The sequence below is a fragment of the Corvus kubaryi genome, unplaced genomic scaffold, assembly GCF_017639235.1.
Source record: "Corvus kubaryi isolate FWS band 111438036 unplaced genomic scaffold, C.kubaryi_AGA036_p1.0 37249, whole genome shotgun sequence".
Classification (NCBI taxonomy): Eukaryota; Metazoa; Chordata; class Aves; order Passeriformes; family Corvidae; genus Corvus; species Corvus kubaryi.
In genome coordinates this window covers 1,513,020-1,530,866 of record NW_024581072.1, presented here as the reverse complement: position 1 = coordinate 1,530,866, position 17,847 = coordinate 1,513,020, and the positions used below count along the sequence as shown (strand labels likewise).

Here is a 17,847-nt window from a genome sequence, read left to right as displayed (position 1 = left end):
TAATTTCACACAAAAATCTTAAATGGCACAAACTGCAAAAACTTTGGCCATAGAATAATACATTGTGCTAAAAAACAAAGCAAAAACAGACTAATACCACTTTCAGTCTCACTAGCTGGACCTTGTTTCACATAAAAGAGAGTGCCCCATTAAATAATGGGGAAAAAAGTCCTAAATATTTTCTTTAAGTGGGATCTCAGCAACAGTTAAATATTCACTTCCATATCACTTTTAAGTTGAGCATATCATAAAAACATGAGGAACGTTTTACAGGAATTACTCAGGTTGCAGAAAATGAGGAAATGTTTTACTGTGCTGAAGCCCTGTGTATCAAGGAACAGTTTTATGTTTCTATAACACAGTGTCATTTCCACAATGTTGGTATAATAAAATAAGTTGCAAAAAAAAAGCAAGACAGTCTTGTTTCTTGCAGGAACAAAAATAGGTCTAAATAATGTATTATAGGGTGAAAATGATGTGAGTGATTTCACACTGGATTGTTGCGTATGGGATGGTAGCAACCATCTTCCAGGAAGAAGGCACCAGAAATTAAATTACAGGAGAATCAGCTTAATAGGATATGAAGGCTGGAATTTTTTTAAGAGCAGGAAAAGCATCAGTGATATATTATGAGTAGATCAAACCAGTAAGGGGAACTGATGTTACACAAGCCTTGGAAACATATTCAGGAAAAAACATGATTTGATGGAATGAGACAGGAGGTGAATTCAAAGGCGTTGCAATGTGTGTAGATGTACAGAACATGGGGGCAGCTTTAGCAGCTGCACATTTTATGAATGTGATGAGAACTGAAATCCCGATGTCAGGAAGGCAAGAAGAGAGATGAGCACCTGGGTGAATATTTTCACTAGTTGGACATAATTAATGCTAGTATAAATTTTACTTTGTGATGCTAATATATTTTGATCCAAGTGTATAGAGTTGTAGGCTTGTAGTATTCTAAAATACCTTAAAGTGAACTCACATGGCACAGCAGTGGAAGCAGTTCTGACAGCTAATTGTACCATCTTGTGTTCCAGGGCTGCATTTAGTCATCATATTTTTTATGGGGAGAGTCAAATTTTTTCAGAGGTGGAATCAGAGACAAGAGAGAGTTGTAAACATACAGCATTTGCATTGAAGTAGGAGTGCAATAAATATTTTTTTCTTTTTTGTTTTTTCTATTTAGAAATAACAGAGGACATTAAATCTTGACATACGCACTTAAGTTTGAAGGCCAGCACAATTTTTTTAAGGTTACAGAAGTGCTGTCAAATTTCCATTTAGAAAATAAAGGCTACCTCAGAACTGATCTTGAAAACTAGAGTAACTTTAAAAGTCCCTGTATAGTTCCCATGGAAGTCTAAAACCTACACTTACATCAGCATTTTCATAAACATGCTGTTTCTGTGCACTGTGCTTCCTACTTCTTAAGCCAGGGCCCATGACATCAAATGATAAGACTGCTTAAAAAAATACTTTAAAAGAAAATGTTGGGGTGTTTTAATGTCTTCCAGACATTTAATATATTTTTAAATTGACCAAACCTTTCCATATGTTTTTTTAATAAAAATATGCTTAAAATAGTGATTAAATTAAAAAAAAAAAAAAGGTAATTTAAACGACTGGCAGCAGCAAGAAAGTATCTGAGAGCAAAGCTGTAACAAATTATTAGAAAGAGTTGTCTTCATCAAATGAGGTCAGTTTCTGTTTCTTAATGGTAGCAAGTATTCATATTGTGATTTCTTATACTGTGGTATTCTTGGAAAACTAAAATTTCACTTGCCTTTTTGGCAAAGGTATCTCCCTTTGAATTCAGACTAGAAGCTGTTGTTCCTGCTTTCCCTTTTAAAGTCATACCCTAGCAGAAGCTTCAGTATGTAAGCCTCCAAAACATTTTGCACAATTATACTAGGCTACAAAATGAACTTGTTCTCTCTTTTTGTTAAAGTTAACTCTTTCTAAATACTTGTCCTAGTAAATCTATGCCTTCTATTTCTTACAAATTTTTGAATGGACAAATACCAGATATAAGTCATCCAGCACTAATCAGGCTGTTTAAGCGTGGAAGATTTGTTCCCATGTGTCAGGTGTTTAATTTCTAAAAAAATGTTCCAGAAAGAAAAATGGACGTCTCATAATGCTTTTTTCCTCTTATCTGTTTTTAAAATGGGACATTTGTTTTTAAATGATCTGAAGAATAATTTGTCTCTTCAAAGAACTTCACAGAGAATTTTTGCTTTCAAGAACCCCTCTATCGTCAAGGTTTTGTGTGGCACTATTAAACACAGATAACCACTTACGTGTTACAGATGTTCACAGTGGTCCGACTTGCTTCCTGACAGTTTCAAGAGCTATTATATGCCCTGACATAAGATTAGTTTCCGGCAACTGAACAGAACTTGACTCAAACTGAAAACAATAAGGAAGAGAATATGTTTTAGAAAAGGCTAGTTCTGTATGTATGCTGTATAGAACAGTATTACTTCTTCTTCTATCTTTGAAAGAGTATCCTCTGTGGAGAGTAATGAAATGCACAAGGGTCAGAATTCTTTGACCAGGTTCTGTTATGTATTGCACATGAGGAGGGTTTCATGTTTAAAACAAAATGTACTTATCTGAAGACATTTGATGTTAATGTGGGATTTTGATTTAGTAGAATGATACGGCAGCATACTGAAATCAGTGCAAGCCATTGTATAGCCATTACAATATACAGTGGGATCACAGTACAAATCTCAGTCTCACTATTGGCCCTCACATGCTCACTGTCATGATGCTGAACATCCCCCGGTGCTGGGAAAGAACATGTGAGTTAAAGTCAGCTCAAGCCCATTGCTCTGTTCACAGTTCATTTTGTCAGTTGTTCAGTTTTTATACAGCTCTTTTGGGCTGAGCTACATATGCACTTACCCCTTGCTGGGGTGGCTAACTCAAGAAGCCATTCGCACTCTTTTGATTAACTCAAGGATAAATATTTACACAAGCAGTTAATCCACTGAACTGATACAGGCATTTATCTAAAGCTAACTCTCCAGTCCCTCTTGAGTTCAGTTTTTTTTTTGCAGCAGCTGTGGTCAGTCACTCCATTCATTCTTTGTTCAGTTTCATAAGTACATCACCCTTGCCCACCGCATCTCTTTTAAGGGTTTACTGACCAAGAATCAAAAGGTTGGGTTTTTTTTTTTTTAATAAACAGGTTTATTTAAGAAAAGCAGATGTGGAAAAGAAAAAAGGGAGCTGGACTAAATAAAGGTAAAAAGAGCAGAAAAAGAAAAGTGTATATATTTATGTACACAGAAGTGCAGAGACAGTCGAATAAGTTGCAGCCATCATAACGTGCGCCTTGTAGCACTATACAAATGTAGGTGTCAGTCTGGACTAGTGGTATATATGATCACAAAGGTAAAGAAGTAAAAGGGAAGTGTATGCTTTGTTTTACGTATTTCCAAGTTATTGTGATGATCCATTCATAGCAGTCTTTCCTTAGCTTCTGTGTTGAAAAGCCTGAAAGACTGCAAAGCAACATTGTGACATTGCCCACCTTGAAAGAAAATGTAATTGTAAAACAAGTTGGAAAACAGAAAGCAAGTTCTTAAAATTACCTCCTGTGGTGTACTGCACTGTTCACGGTCATCATCTCATCATTTTGTAGAATAACAAAGGGTTTTTTTAGTGTACATAAACAGTTTTGTGGTAGGAAGCAGGCCCAAACTCATGATCTGGGGCATGTGATAATCATTCACAGTAAGCAGTGTGTCTGTCATGTCTGTCCAATGCATCAGTGAAAAGCATATCCTCAAGATTAAGTTATTTATGTTTGTATTTGGTAAGAGCTGTTCTCATGCTAAGCTTCTAACCTGTTGCCAGCTCTTTAAGTAACAAGCTTTCCCTTTACTAAGAGAGCCTCATTCAGTTTTGTTGCCAAATAAGCGAGGTGTCTTCAAAGTCACATCTTACTTGATTGTATACAGCAGTTCCATGAAGACTTATAAGGCACTCTTATAATTCATCAGATAATTTAAGGACTGAAAGTGCTTATTGCATAAGTCCTAAAAATAGACATTTCTACTTCTGTCCAAAAGTTTAATTTTTATATGTAGCTCAAGATTCTTATTAATTTTCTATGCCATGCAAAGCAAATATCTAGAAAAATTGTTCATGAAAATTATGCCATGAGGAAGTTAAAGTAATGGATCAAACTATTTCAATTTCTTAGAAGATTGAGTTACTTCTTAGAAAGGTTACATTTGGTTTTTCTTTCATGTTGGTAGTATGAGAAAATATGAAGCAAAGAAAATTTTTATTACATAAAACTTCATATCCAATTTTTCATATTTTCTTCTGAGCAGAATGATTTAGGTCCTCTTCAGCACTAATTATATACAAGTTATTCAAGTTGGGCTTTTTTTTTCTTTCTAGATTACAGAAGGAAGGTTAAATGAGGAGAAAAGGAAGTTGTGACTTTCTCAAATTTATGGCTTTCTGCTTTTCATTTAACACTATGCAGTTTTCTTTTCCATTTGAGTCTTTTCCTGTTCGTGCATATTTTTATGGAAAAGTTTTCCACTTGGTGATGTTGCCTTTAATAAAAAAAGGGGCAATTAAAAGACTTCAAAAGTATACTGACTGTACTCAGTGACCATGTTACAGTGTTTTATAGCTTTAAATATTTTCCTTTAAATTTTTAAGAATTTTTTATATGTGACTTATAAGTTAAAAGAAGACATGGGAATTACTTGTCAATTTTTACACTAGAAGAAGGTATCCTTGAGTTCAGAGCTTCCTTGCTTCATAAATTATTTGGAGTAGTGGTGGCCTGCATATGCATTCATATGATTTGAAGCATTCTGGATAGTTCAGTATAAAACTGACAAGAAGAATTGTTCACAGATATCAAGATACTGAAAAGGAAGTGAAAGAGAAGATGGAAGTATAGACAAACTAATGCATATTAAGGAAAAAAAATTAGACTTTAGCCTATATGTTTGAAATCATGGGCTTTGCTGCCACTCAGGAAAGAGATCAGAGAATGATAAGGGGCAGTTCTCCAAAAATCACTGAATTTTTAGGTTGGAAGGCACCTCTGGAAATCATCTAGTCCAATTGCCCTGCAAGAGCAGGTTCACCTGGAGCGGGTGACTAAGAACCATGTCCAGGTGGGGTGTAAATGTCTCCAGAGAGGGAGACTCCATGACCTCCCTGGGCAGCCTGTTCCAGTGCTCTGACAACCTCAATGGAAAGAAGTTTTTCCTCATGTTGAGGTGGAATTTCTTGTGTTTTGGTTTATAGCCATTGATCCTTGTCCAGCAGTTGAGCACCACTAAAAAGAGTCTGGCACCATCCTCTTGAAACCCACCCTTGAGATACTTATATTCACTAATGGGATCTCCCTTCTCAGTCTTCTCTTCTCCAGACTAAACAGGCCCAGCTCCTGCAGTTGTCTCCTCATAAAAGAGAAGCTCCAGATCCAAAGTCACCTCTGTGGCCTCCACTGGACCCTCTGCAGTAGCTCCTTGTCTTTCTTGGAGCCCAGAACTGGACACAGCACTCCAGATGTGGCCTCACCAGAGCTGAGTAGAGGGGCAGGATCACCTCATTCAGCTTGCTGGCACTGCTCTTCCTAATGCATCCCAGGATCCCATTGGCCCTCATGATCAGCTGAGTAAACAAAACATTAGGGCTGACTAGGAAAGAACAGAAAACCACAGAAAAATCATGATGTTGCTCCTCTATTCGGTACTACAGTCTTTTTGACTATAACCACTTCTGTCTGAAAGACTGTAGTAGAACAAGAGTAAGTGAGGTGTGCAGTGGGCTATAAGATGTCAAATAGGTGTAGATGGCTTCTGCCTGAGGAGTTGCTAAATTTGCTATATCTTCTCAGTTGGTCATTGCAATTGCTGACAGAGGTCTGGGAAGGCATAAATGAGTTTGAATAGATGAACAGAGTTTTGTATTTGAGTTAGAGTACTCCCTCTGCAATCTTCATAAGAAGAGAAATATGTACTGTTGTAGGCAACTACACTCTGGCGTTAGTTGCCATCACATGGTATGGACCCAAGTAGATGCAGGTAAGAAGGAATACCCAAATTCAGAGGATAAGTACTTTGCTGACTATTAAAGTTGACAGTTGAGATGCAGCCAGCCTTTAGCTCAGGGCATCCGTACATCCCTTGTCAGCCAAGGCCAGGAATGGGCAGTGGGGAAAATTTACTTATTGTCTCCTCTGTGTATTCATCTTGGAAGAAATTTTTTCCATGTGGGCTTCATTTTAGAAGAAAATTAGTATCTTCCAGCACTTCTGCCATCCCATCCCTATATTAGCATCTCAGTTGCCTGTGGATTCTTCAGAAATTACAAGAACTAAGAACCTAAAAATGTATAAACACACATTCAGAATTTATTTTTGCATCTATGGCATACACATACGCTCTCCATTTTTAGACTTTTTTCCTGCTCTTAGGATTCAAGTGCGGCAGTTTGTTTCAAGATGTACAAGTAAGCTTAATAGTCTATTCTGAAACATAAAATCACATACTTACTAGTACCTAAAAATTAGTGTAGTTATTGATGTTCTCCTGAAAGCATGGATTTTCTAAAATGTACATAAATCATAAAATAACAAAAGACATGAATAAAATTTATGTTACATTTGGGAAAAATGCAACAGAAACTGATTTGAAGACATTTTTTCTGATGTCTTGCATTGATGTGTGTTTGTAAAGATGCAAGACACACATGTATAGGTATATTTGTCCTCACTGTTATATGTCCCACTTTAAAAGAGAAAAATAAATATTCCTGGGCTTTGCATTTTGCATTTGAGATTTCTGATTGTTAACTGTCTTGTTTTGATTACTAACATGTTTAAGAGCTGCTGATTCACAGACAACTTACAAGACTTGTTTTTCCTGGAAGTCATCTGTGACTCTCTTCAGAACATCTTGTGCTAATTAGACTTTGAAGTGTTGGCTTGGTGGAAAACTTTTTTCTTAAGAACACTTGCTTCTTAAGAAAAGCATCTGGTCTGCTAAAAAATGTAATTTTTTAGATTAATAATAAAGTGCAGTTAAATAATGGGGTTTCTTATGCTGACAAGCCCATTGATTTGCCAGTTCATTCTAAATGTATTTTAAGTACTTTTTACTGTAAAATATTTATTTGTGGATCAAAAGCCAGATGTACTTGGGCTTTAAATTATGTTTCTATTGTAGTGGCTTGTGAGTTTTGTGCATCAGTGATAATTCAAATGAAGATCATGCTATTGGAAGTTATGAATAAACATATAGCTAATACCATGACAAAAAAAACTTTAATGTGTTGTGAAACCAAGGAAGTTCAGAGGAGAAGAAATTTAAGAAGGAAAAGAAATTTAAGAGGAAAAGAAATTTAGTAAGTAATTTGGGTGATTAGACTTACAGAATATTAGCTCTATTTTTACAGTGGCTCACTGTAAAAGGAAAAGTAAGAACCATTTTCTAGCCTTTTAGAATGCATTATTAGAGTCATACCTACTTGTTTTATGGTCACTGTAAGGAAGACCAATGATTGTAAGTTTGACTGCATACTCTTAATGTGATTCTGTTTGGGGTTTTTTTACTGTGGAGTTTTTGTTCCTGGGGGGAATGCTGACAGCAGCCTTTTTAACACAGATAGTGTATTTATGTTACAGGCAGCTGGCCATGAATGAGTAGGTAAAGCTAACAGACTTGTTCGGATACTTTACACTGGTTAAGTGTAACATCCCTGTCAGCTGAACTAGCACTTTTCAACAGAGAGAGTGTACATGTGTGCCTCCTTTGAAAGAGCAAGAAGGTTGGCGATTTGATGAGGGTGTTCATTAGCAAACAAGAATATTTATCATAGTTTGTAGAATGAAATGCCCATGTCTATGGGTAGCACTAACAGCAGGAGTAATAAACTACTGCTATCACTTGGGAAAAGTTCTACTTTTCTGAAGCAGCATGTATTTAATTTGAATATTTCCATGTTTGATAAGAAAATGTAGTCCCTTATGTGGGTCTTCTTAGGCATAAAGTTAAGCTTTACTCTTTTAATTGATGTGGCATGTATTTTCTTCTGAATTAACTTGAGAAAAAGTTATCCACAGAGGGAAGTAATTTGAATATATTGCATTTGACATATATTCAATCAAGATTTTTTTTTGTTTCAAAACATAGGTTTTATCGATAAATAATTGGATCCTTCCTTATATTTTCAGTGAGATGAAGTTACTGATTTCTAGCCAACACTTTTCAAATACTAAGTGTTTTAATTTGAAACAGTGTGTTGAGGCTATGGGGTTCACTAGATATATCTTAATCATAACAAGGGAGCAATTGTTCATTGATTTTTTTGTTTTGGGGGTTGGTTTTTTCTTTTTTTCTTTTTTTTTTTAATGTGGATTTAACCTTGGAGCCGTTCCAGATGTGTTAATAAACTACAGGAAGCTGCAGTGAACATAAATATATTTAAAGAACGAATTCTGTCTCTTACTTAATACACAGACAACTAAGCAAGAGCAGCTGCTGAAGTCAGTTTCTTCTTCACTGCATGTGAAATTCATAATCAAAGACAAGACATGAAACTAGTTCACAGCTAGTAGTTGGCTGATTTACACCCCATAGTTGCTGTTGAATGTGGCTGGCACACACGAGGTTGACTTTGTTTGGTAGGGGAGAAGTCATAAAGCATTAATCGCTTTTGATGCTTTCAGAAATTTCTAGAATCAGTAATCTAAATCAATCTCAATGAAATTTAAATCTTGTGTTTTGTCTGCCAAATTTATAAAGCTCAAACATAATCAATTTTCTTCAAAGAATTCCAAGTAAGAAAATAATTTTTTATGATATATGAGGATATATATGAGCATTACGTGAGTATTATGTGATCAATATATGAGTATTATTGAAAATTTCTAATACTGCTGACTGCCTCTTTTGCAGAACAGGTATAAAACTTGAAACATTCATAATTCTTTGGGAGTAAACGGGGGGGCAGTCAGGATAGTGGACAGGAACTGGTAGTACTCATGTTGTTGTATGGAAAACCTGCCATTTTAGAGGTCAGAAGAAAGTTAGGGAACTACTTTTTCCTTCAGAAAACTAGAGATTATCATAGTTTTCTGTTAGTACTGAGCATCACCAGGAAGAGGGAAGTTTGGGAATTCCCTCTCTGTAGATTCCAGCAAGTAAGTTTTATCCAACTGAGAATAGCCATCAACACTGTCATGACTGAGCTCCAGATGGCAACTAAACACCACACAGCTCCTTGCTCTCTCCCCACACTGTGAAATGGGAGGAGAGAATTGCAAGGATAGAGTGAGATAAAAATAGTTTTGTAATTGAAATAAAAATAACAGTAATAATGATAGTAATAATAATGAAAAGGAAAATAACAGAGATAAGTAAAAGCTAAGAAAGACAAATGATGCTGCTAAAAACAATTGCTCATCAGCAACCAACCAAAGCCTGGCCAGTCCCTGAGCATCAGCCCCCTGGCAACTACCTCCCTAGTGTGTTTGCTGAGCACAGCGCTGCATGGTGTGGAATATCTTGCTCAGCTGGGGTCATCTGTGTTGGCCGTGCCCTCTCCCAGTGTCTTGCCCAGCCCCAGCTGTCCTGGTGGTGAGGTGGTGTGAGGAGGAGGAAAGGCCTTGAATCTGTGTAAGCACTGCTCAGCAACAGGGAGCACCTCCCTGTGTTATCCGCACTGTTTTTCACACAAACCCAAAACATAGTTCCTTACCAGCTACTGTGAAGGCAATTAACTCTATCACAGCCAAAACTGGCACAAGAAGAAAGGTATTTTGGAATGTTTTGCATTATAGTAAAGGATCACTCCCAGCACTTCAAAATGCAGTATTGGGTTTTGTCTTTGGCAAGAGTGATTTTTCTATTTTGTTGGAGCACTTCTTAAGTTTGCTGATGATGGCTGAAGTCAGGACCCTGATGTTCACTTCCGATATTGTTACCAGCTGTACTACTTCGAACTCCAGCATTAAAAGTCTTTCTATCTTTTTCAGTTTGGTCATCAAATCTTAGAAGAACATGCATACAGTTGTGGAACTACAAGGCACAAAATGATTGTAGAAATACTCTTGTTTTTATTTCAGCCATTGGAGCATAACATTTTTGAAATAAAACATTACATTTCAGAGCATTTCTTCTCTTATTTTTATTCAAGTTCGTGTCGGTGATACCTACATTTAGCATAAGGTCTCATTTGAAGGACTACATTTTTTTTTTCCTTTTGCTTTTTTTTTTTGTATCCCAGATGGCTATTCCCTCTTTTGGAAACAATTAGTAAAAGTTGAAATAATCTGCCTTATTCAAATTTAATTTATCATTGTTTTGTTCAGTCCTGGACAACATTTTTTTGTCAAAAGTTCTGTGTCCAAAAGCTTTCAGCCAGTTCTTTTGAGGGCAACACTGCCAGAATAGTGATCGGGTTACTACTTGTGGGTGAGGTGTTGTGCTCACAGACTGACAAATACTTGGACTGTAAAAAGAATGACTTATCTTATTAACTTGGAATGATAATTATGACTAAATTTCAAATATTACTTCAAATATTCAAATCTCAAACATTTCAAACTTGACCTTTATGTGCAAATATCCAGCAAACATGCTGAACTGGAGGGCACCATTCAACTGAAAGGAAGTTCCTGGGAAGAAGGCCAAACACTTGAAACAGTGTTTTGGTTGCTTCAGATTTTCAAACAACATGTGATGACTATTGTCCCTGCTAAATGCGTTTGTGGTCTAAAACCCAAATTAAGCTGTGCATTCCTCAAGCTTTTACAGTTATAGACACTCTACTTTTAAAAGCTGAACTTGAACTCAAAACCCTACCACTGAAGCTTCTTTGGGTTTTTTGGAAACTAAGGTGTTATGTAGTAGAGGCATTATAGCCTCCACAAATATGTTTGACAGGCTGCAGTCTCCTTCTGGGACATCTGACTCTTCTAAACATTTTTAAAACCACTAACATGCTGAATGCTTTATCAGTACTTAGCAGTGATAAGTGTAGGGACACAGCTCTGTGCTTTGCACTCTGTTCTTCTAAGTCTGTCAGAGGAAGCACCTGTTCAAACTTGTGCTCTATGGTTGTAGACATCTATTTTCATTTACAGCAGTACTGACATTCATACATGTGTTCTATCACATCTCGTTAAGGTACCGAGCAGTGCTTTTAAGGAATGCATTTTCTATACATTGCAGTCCATGTAATCATTACTGTGAGGTAATATTACCACTGGTTGCAAAATGAGTAGGTAAACCTTTGTCATATCTGTTTATATACTAGGATGACTCTGACCACAACAAGACTGGGTTTCAGTCTTGTTTGGGTCTAATTATCCCATAATATGTAAAGTTAGTGATAACTAAAAATAATTGAATGTGGTGGTTGTATTTCCTAGGTATAGCATACCTGAGTGGAATGTGCAGTGAAAAACGAAAATGTATAATTGCAGAGGACAACGGTCTGAATCTCGCTTTTACAATTGCCCATGAAATGGGTCACAAGTAAGTATGTGGATATTAAATTCTAGTATTTGTTTGCACGTAATACTAGTACAATTTGACTAATCTGACTGTGTGCTTCAATTTTTTCTTTTTTCTGTAAGGAAGGGATTTAAATGAAATGAAAAATTTGGAAAATAGTGTTTCTGTTAATAATAATAATAATAATAATACCATGTATCTTTATATAGTATGTAGCTTAAGAAAATGTTTACAACTTGAAGTAATACAAAAGTCTTTATAGCTACAAAATAAATAGATTAACTGGAAAGACTGCCATTGTGTAGAGGAAAAACAGGTACCCCAAGATGTTTTTTCTTCTCTGACTATGGTGTTGTGTAACAGACCCAACTCCAGCAATTGCTGCCAACAAACATTTTAATGAGATCATAAGTTGGAAGAATCCTTATTTAGTTTGGCTTTCTCAGGATAGATCCCATTAAAGTGTAGATAAGTCATTGGTCATTGCAATATTAATACTGTTTTTCTTCGCAGAAGAAGAGAAGGATGGCAAAATGAAGGTGAAGGAAACTGTCCTTCACAATTGGGCTGCATGTTTTAACTCATTCAGTGTCAAATATTTTAACCCAAAGTGAAAAATTCTCATTTTGCAATAATAAAAACTGTTAATAAAAGTTGATTTTCATTCTTGGCTTCACTACTTGTAAAGAAAAAGAAATAGAACATGCTTATAGAAATAGAACATGCCTATAGAACATTTCTAACTGAAACAAAAGGGAGGCATGTATTTAGCTGTCATTTTTGTCTGCAGTGTCTGTGCCGGGTAGCTGTGTTTTTGTATTATAATGTCAGTTTCAGAGAGACAACAGAGAGGGATATTCTGCTAAATGTGTGGTTAGGTATCTTAGGACAAGCACTGAATTAAAAGTGACTTGGTTTAAATTAGGACAAAGCTTTCTGAGAATGGAGATCCTAGCATCTAATGTTGAAACATGAAGTTAGTTGAAAGAAAAAAACAGAATTTAAAATATTTCTATTGATTTTTTTTCCCCCCGGATGCAAAATAAGCAAATACAGAGCAATCATATAAAGATTGACACAAGTATAAGTTGCTGCATAAAATTGATCTTTCCTGTTTTTTCTTTTTTTTTTTTTCATTTTCGTAACTGCAGAAAGCAACTCCTGGTTAATGTAAGCCAGCCTGCTTGCATGATAGTTGCAATAAATGAAAGACTTTAAAAGGAATATTATTTGTGTTTTGTAGCTACATACCATTCTATTTCTATTTTTTGCTGTAGTGTTTGCTGGTATTATTAGAGGGAATGGGTAGAGGAAGACTTATTTTCTGTTCCAAGTATAAGGGGAAAGAAACAATCACTGAATATGATCAAGTTCACTGGTGATATGATAAGTTCACTGGTGGAGTAAATTAGAAAATTGTTTGAGACAAGTATGATAATAACAGATGTAAGTACTACTTTATGCCCAACACAGTAAAAATATTTTTGGAGAATAGAGACCTTAACAGCAGAATCACTGTATTTGAAAAGAGAGACATCTTGATCAACAAGAAATGTAACATTTTATGCTCCCTGAAAAATGCTGATACATTAAATTCTTGCAAAGCTACAAGTGGTGTGTTGATTGTGCAATACCAAATTTGAGAATGTGGTTTACTGATCTCAAAAACCTTATGTAGATGCACAGTTGTAAGGTTTTTGTCTTGCAGCAGACAATCAAACCTATCTTTGACATGCTGAGGTCTTCTAGATGCCAAGCAGCCCATGAAACAAGGTAGACAGAGAAGCTCACTGGTGCTGTTAGCAATTCTTCCAAGGCTGCAGGACAGGCCAGGCTCTATAACCTATATTACATTTGTTTGTGAACTTGAAATATCTTCATGGCTTCGCATTGCTGTTGGACTTTGAAAGAGAAAGGATTTTGCAGGAACGTAAAACTTAAATGGCTAATACATAAATCCTGGGGGAAGAAAAGTTACAAGGCTACATATGAAATTTCAGAGCTTTCAAATCCTTCCATACTAATTCAAATAAACTCGGAAAAACAAATCATGATGGTATCCCAGCCATCATAGTCTCATAGTAGTAATGGCATTTGGATGTCCTTAGAGACATCCTCACAATTCTCTGTGGGTAATGTAATAGATATTTTTAAAAAGTGGAAATAAAGAATAAATCAAACCTTGTGTCATTATGAAAGACAGGATGTTGATTGAACCACACATTTCTTCAAGAAATCTGAACTCACGAAGGCTAGTAACAAACCAGATAGTAAATAGAAGGACTACCACAAAAATCAAAGAATAGGTAGCCAGAGATATATGTGCAGCTGCTGGGGAAAAAAAAAAGAAAAAAAAAGGGGATCCTCCAGTGTAAAAGATGCAGAGGCAGAAGGGCATTCACCTTAATCCCTGCTTCATTATGGAGTCAGAGTCCTTAGCTGTCACAAGTGGAAATAGAGTGGTCTCGCACCAAAGAGTGTAAGGTGGTATTTTAGAGACATTTGTTTTTTCTGCCTGTTTTTCTGACTGTCTCTGTTTACCAGCCAGGCCCTGGCAGTTGCAAAGAAGACACTAGAAGTAGCTGAACCTTTGTGAAGAGACAATATAAAAATATTTGAAGACAAACATTTGAATGTAGATCCTATTGGAAAGGACTTCAGCAGATTCAAACATATCTAGAGTATCTCTCACAGAGATTTGTCTTGCTCATTCTTAACTGCCTCAGAAACAGAGTTTAAATGCTCACCATACAGACCAGTCATAAATTGTTCTTCTTTCAACACATCATCTTTTCTATAAAATTTTCACTACTTTTGAATCTTGAAGTCATTTAGCTACTACCTTGTTTTTTTTGTGTGTAATGTCTTTAACCATTCTAGTTGCTCTTGTGAAGAGTCTAGTTTAGCAGCATGGAAGCAATAGCTTTCCCAAAGACTTTGCTTCTTGAAGGATAAAGAAAAAAAATTGTATTTTTTTCCCATCTGTACAACAAATATTATTCTTGCCCATAAGCTATCATACAAATAGATTCAAAACTTACACAATTTAGATGCTGTTGATTTTTGTTTTCTGAGAGCATATACAAACAAAGTTGTCATTGTATTAATGAATATAAAGTTCTGATGCTTAACCACCCTTTAATTGAAGAAATTTTTCCTGATATCCAACCTGAACTCCCCTGGCACATCTTGAGGTCATGTCCTCTTGTCCTGTTGTTAGTTGCCTGGGAGAAGAGACCCTGATATTGTGTACTTGTGATACATGGATGTTTATTAAGCATTGTGTCGTTGGTTTTTTAGTTTTTCCAATTACAACAGAAATATTCTCAATGAAATACAAAGGCAGACTAAACCTGACTTTGCAATATGAAATGTCTTTGTTTTAGCCTTGTGTATCTGAATGGAGATGATATTTTAATTAAGTCAACAATTGATTTTTGAGCTCTGTCTGTGTAATCAGTCATTAAAAACTGTATTACCTTACATTAATTTTTCGTGGTTTAGTGGGCAAGTTCTTTAAAAGTTGATAATCTCTTGTTCTCCTGCATCCATATCAAAGTAGACTGTGTTCCACAGTCATACACTTAGGCTTCTTCAATCAGCTTAAGGTCTTACTGGGCACATGGGTGTATCATTCCAAACTTCAGTGGCCTGAAAATTGTACACCAAAATACACTTAAGATTACAGGTAACAGAAAAATAATGAAGTCTGTTACATACTTAGCATTTCTGTTTACTCTTACTCAAAACTTATCTGGTATTAAAAACCATGAAAAAGAAAACTAGTTCTGTTGGTCCAGTTCTAGTCACGGAAAGATCTTCACTTCACACATCACTGCAATGCCAGGCAGAAATAAAGCATCACAAGCCTTTTGCTGGTAGCAAGACAGCTGAAGAAAGAAACAGCTCAGGAAGAAATGAAGCACTGAGACAGGGAAGAAGCACTGCATCAGCATTTTAGTAACTTTGAAAGATATGGTGATTTTTTACTTGAAATTGAGATTAGTCAACCGTTTCTCTAGCAAGGTATTAAGAGTCGCATTTCTGCCAGGCTATACTGTTTCAGGATGGATTTGTGTTAGATTTTCCTTAGGATAACATTTGTAAACTAAACAGTTATTAACTGGGCAACATCCTACAAAGGCTTAATTGATAATCTAATACATTTAAAAGAGCTGTGAAAAAGTTGGCAAAAGATCAGTGTCAGTGGTTTTTTTTTATAAGAAAACTATTTTTTTTAGCTCTTCGCCCAAGTATGTAGTAGCTCAAGAATGTGGCATGGGTGTCATATTTGCCAGAAGCAAATGCTTTTCCTGTATTATATGATTTCTGTAAAAAAATTTCAGCAAGGGGCAATTTATATTTTCATGTTTTGATGCTAAATACATCTGTCACAGCAAAGCTTTAAATTATTTATATACTTCAGTCAAAGGACCGTGGCATCTTTGTCTAGATCCAGCATCATGGAGCATGGTGGTAGAAGTATTGGAGATACAGAGGAAAAAACAGCTGTTCAGCAAAAGCTGCAAAGTCAGCTGGACAGTAGCATCCAGTGTATGTTAGTATCCCTATACTAATATGCATGTGGTACTTTTACCCAATTAAGACTGAAAATGTAATCTGAATTGCCAACGTTGTGGAGAATGATTTATGATTCACAAAAAAGAAGTCATAATTGCAAATAGTTATATATTTTTAATTTTTCAGATCATCTAATTATTAACAAGAAGATTGAGATTTCCTTGTTCAGTAGATTTTCCTTTGAAGATAAACTCTTTTCAAAAGAAATGATGTTCTACCTTTTACCATCATAGTTTTTCTGTAGCTGGGTCAATTGCCTTTCACTTTCAGCTAAATAATTAATTTACAAGTTGAAATGTGTCTTATCCCATTTATTCAATGATCTGTGAAGCCCTCATATGTTTTAAAGGACATAGAAAAAAATCATACAACACTTACTATTTCACTAACTGGGATTTAAAAAAAACAACAAAAAAAATTTTAAAATTAAAAAAAACCCCAAACCAACATATAAAAAGCTTATAAAAACTGCAGCTAATTTGGTCTTTTTATATATTTTTCTCCATAAAAATGGCACTGTGACAAAACACTTCATTGAAAAAGTACAATAAAGGTACTGAGAAAATAGTATAGCTTCTGTCTCTGTGTCTCTTAGTCACATAAGGGGTGTTGTTTTCATTTATCAAATACATCCTCATGATACTGCAAAATTTCAGATTAGAAAAATTGATGTAAGCTTTTAAACCTTGTAATTTCTGGGTCCACAGTTTAACAATTTTTGATCATTCTAGCATACTGTTGGACAAAATGATGACAAAAAAGAAAGCAGTGGAAATAATAAGGAAGATAACACTATTATTAATAATACTTTTAAAAGAAATTTTTATTTTCAAGGTAATATAATTTGTTATGTTTGTGATTTATTTCACAGAATGGAAAAAATATGTAGGATAAAAATTGTAGTTAATTTCCAAATACTGTGTAGTAATCACTTTTACTAAAACGAATTTTTAAACAGATCAGATGGCACCATGATCCCATCACACATCACAGATACAAACTGCCTACTGCATTCAGAGATTGACTTTCTCCTTCACAAAGGGAAAGTTTTCTAGTAATTTTCAGTCTCTCCTGAGCTTATACTAGTAGTATTATACTTGATCTGCAGTTTATGCTCATCGTTCCTTTGTTCTATATATGACTCGGAAGAAGTAGCTCTTTTAGTATTTGGGAATCTATTTATTATAGTGAATATTCTAGTGCTGGATCCTTGACCACTTGCTCTTGCACTTTTCTTAATCCATCTCTTGCTTTCTAATCTGTCTCACTGTTAGTGACTGGAAAAATCTGAGCAGTACTAGTTCTCTTTATTTAATTCTCTCATTTTTTGTTTACAGATAAGCCTAAAGTAATTCTCCACATCTATCTGAACTGACCTAATTAATTGCGCCTATATCAAGTTTTTGTTACTATTTGATCTTTGTCCCTTCTTAGCCTGTTTCTGGTTTTAGCATCATTCTTGTTCAGCTGCACTACTTGCATTTTAAGTGTAATAGGATGGTGACAACCATCATCTGCCATTTGCAAAGCAAAAATAAAATAATGAATAAATAATAAAAAGCTTTCACCTGGAAGCATATGGGGTCACTGAGCAAATTCATGTTGTCATGAAAGTAGCACATGTCAAATAATTTTGATGTCCTACAGTGAGGAGAAATATAAAATAGCAACGCAGACCTAGTTCTTCCAAGAAGGTGTGTGCATAACGTTATTTAGCTTATTTAAATATAGAATAATGACTGAGGATCCTCTGTTG

At 35.4% G+C, this 17,847-nt stretch overlaps 1 protein-coding gene across 1 annotated transcript in view; it reads left to right on the top strand.

Moving 5' to 3' along the window:
* Positions 1 to 17,847, top strand: part of ADAMTS19 (ADAM metallopeptidase with thrombospondin type 1 motif 19) — a 135,202-nt gene that overhangs the window by 58,882 nt on the left and 58,473 nt on the right. The window contains exon 8 of the mRNA XM_042023410.1: positions 11,426 to 11,531. Coding sequence (XP_041879344.1) covers positions 11,426 to 11,531 — 106 coding nt within the window. The remainder of the gene's footprint in view (positions 1 to 11,425; positions 11,532 to 17,847) is intronic.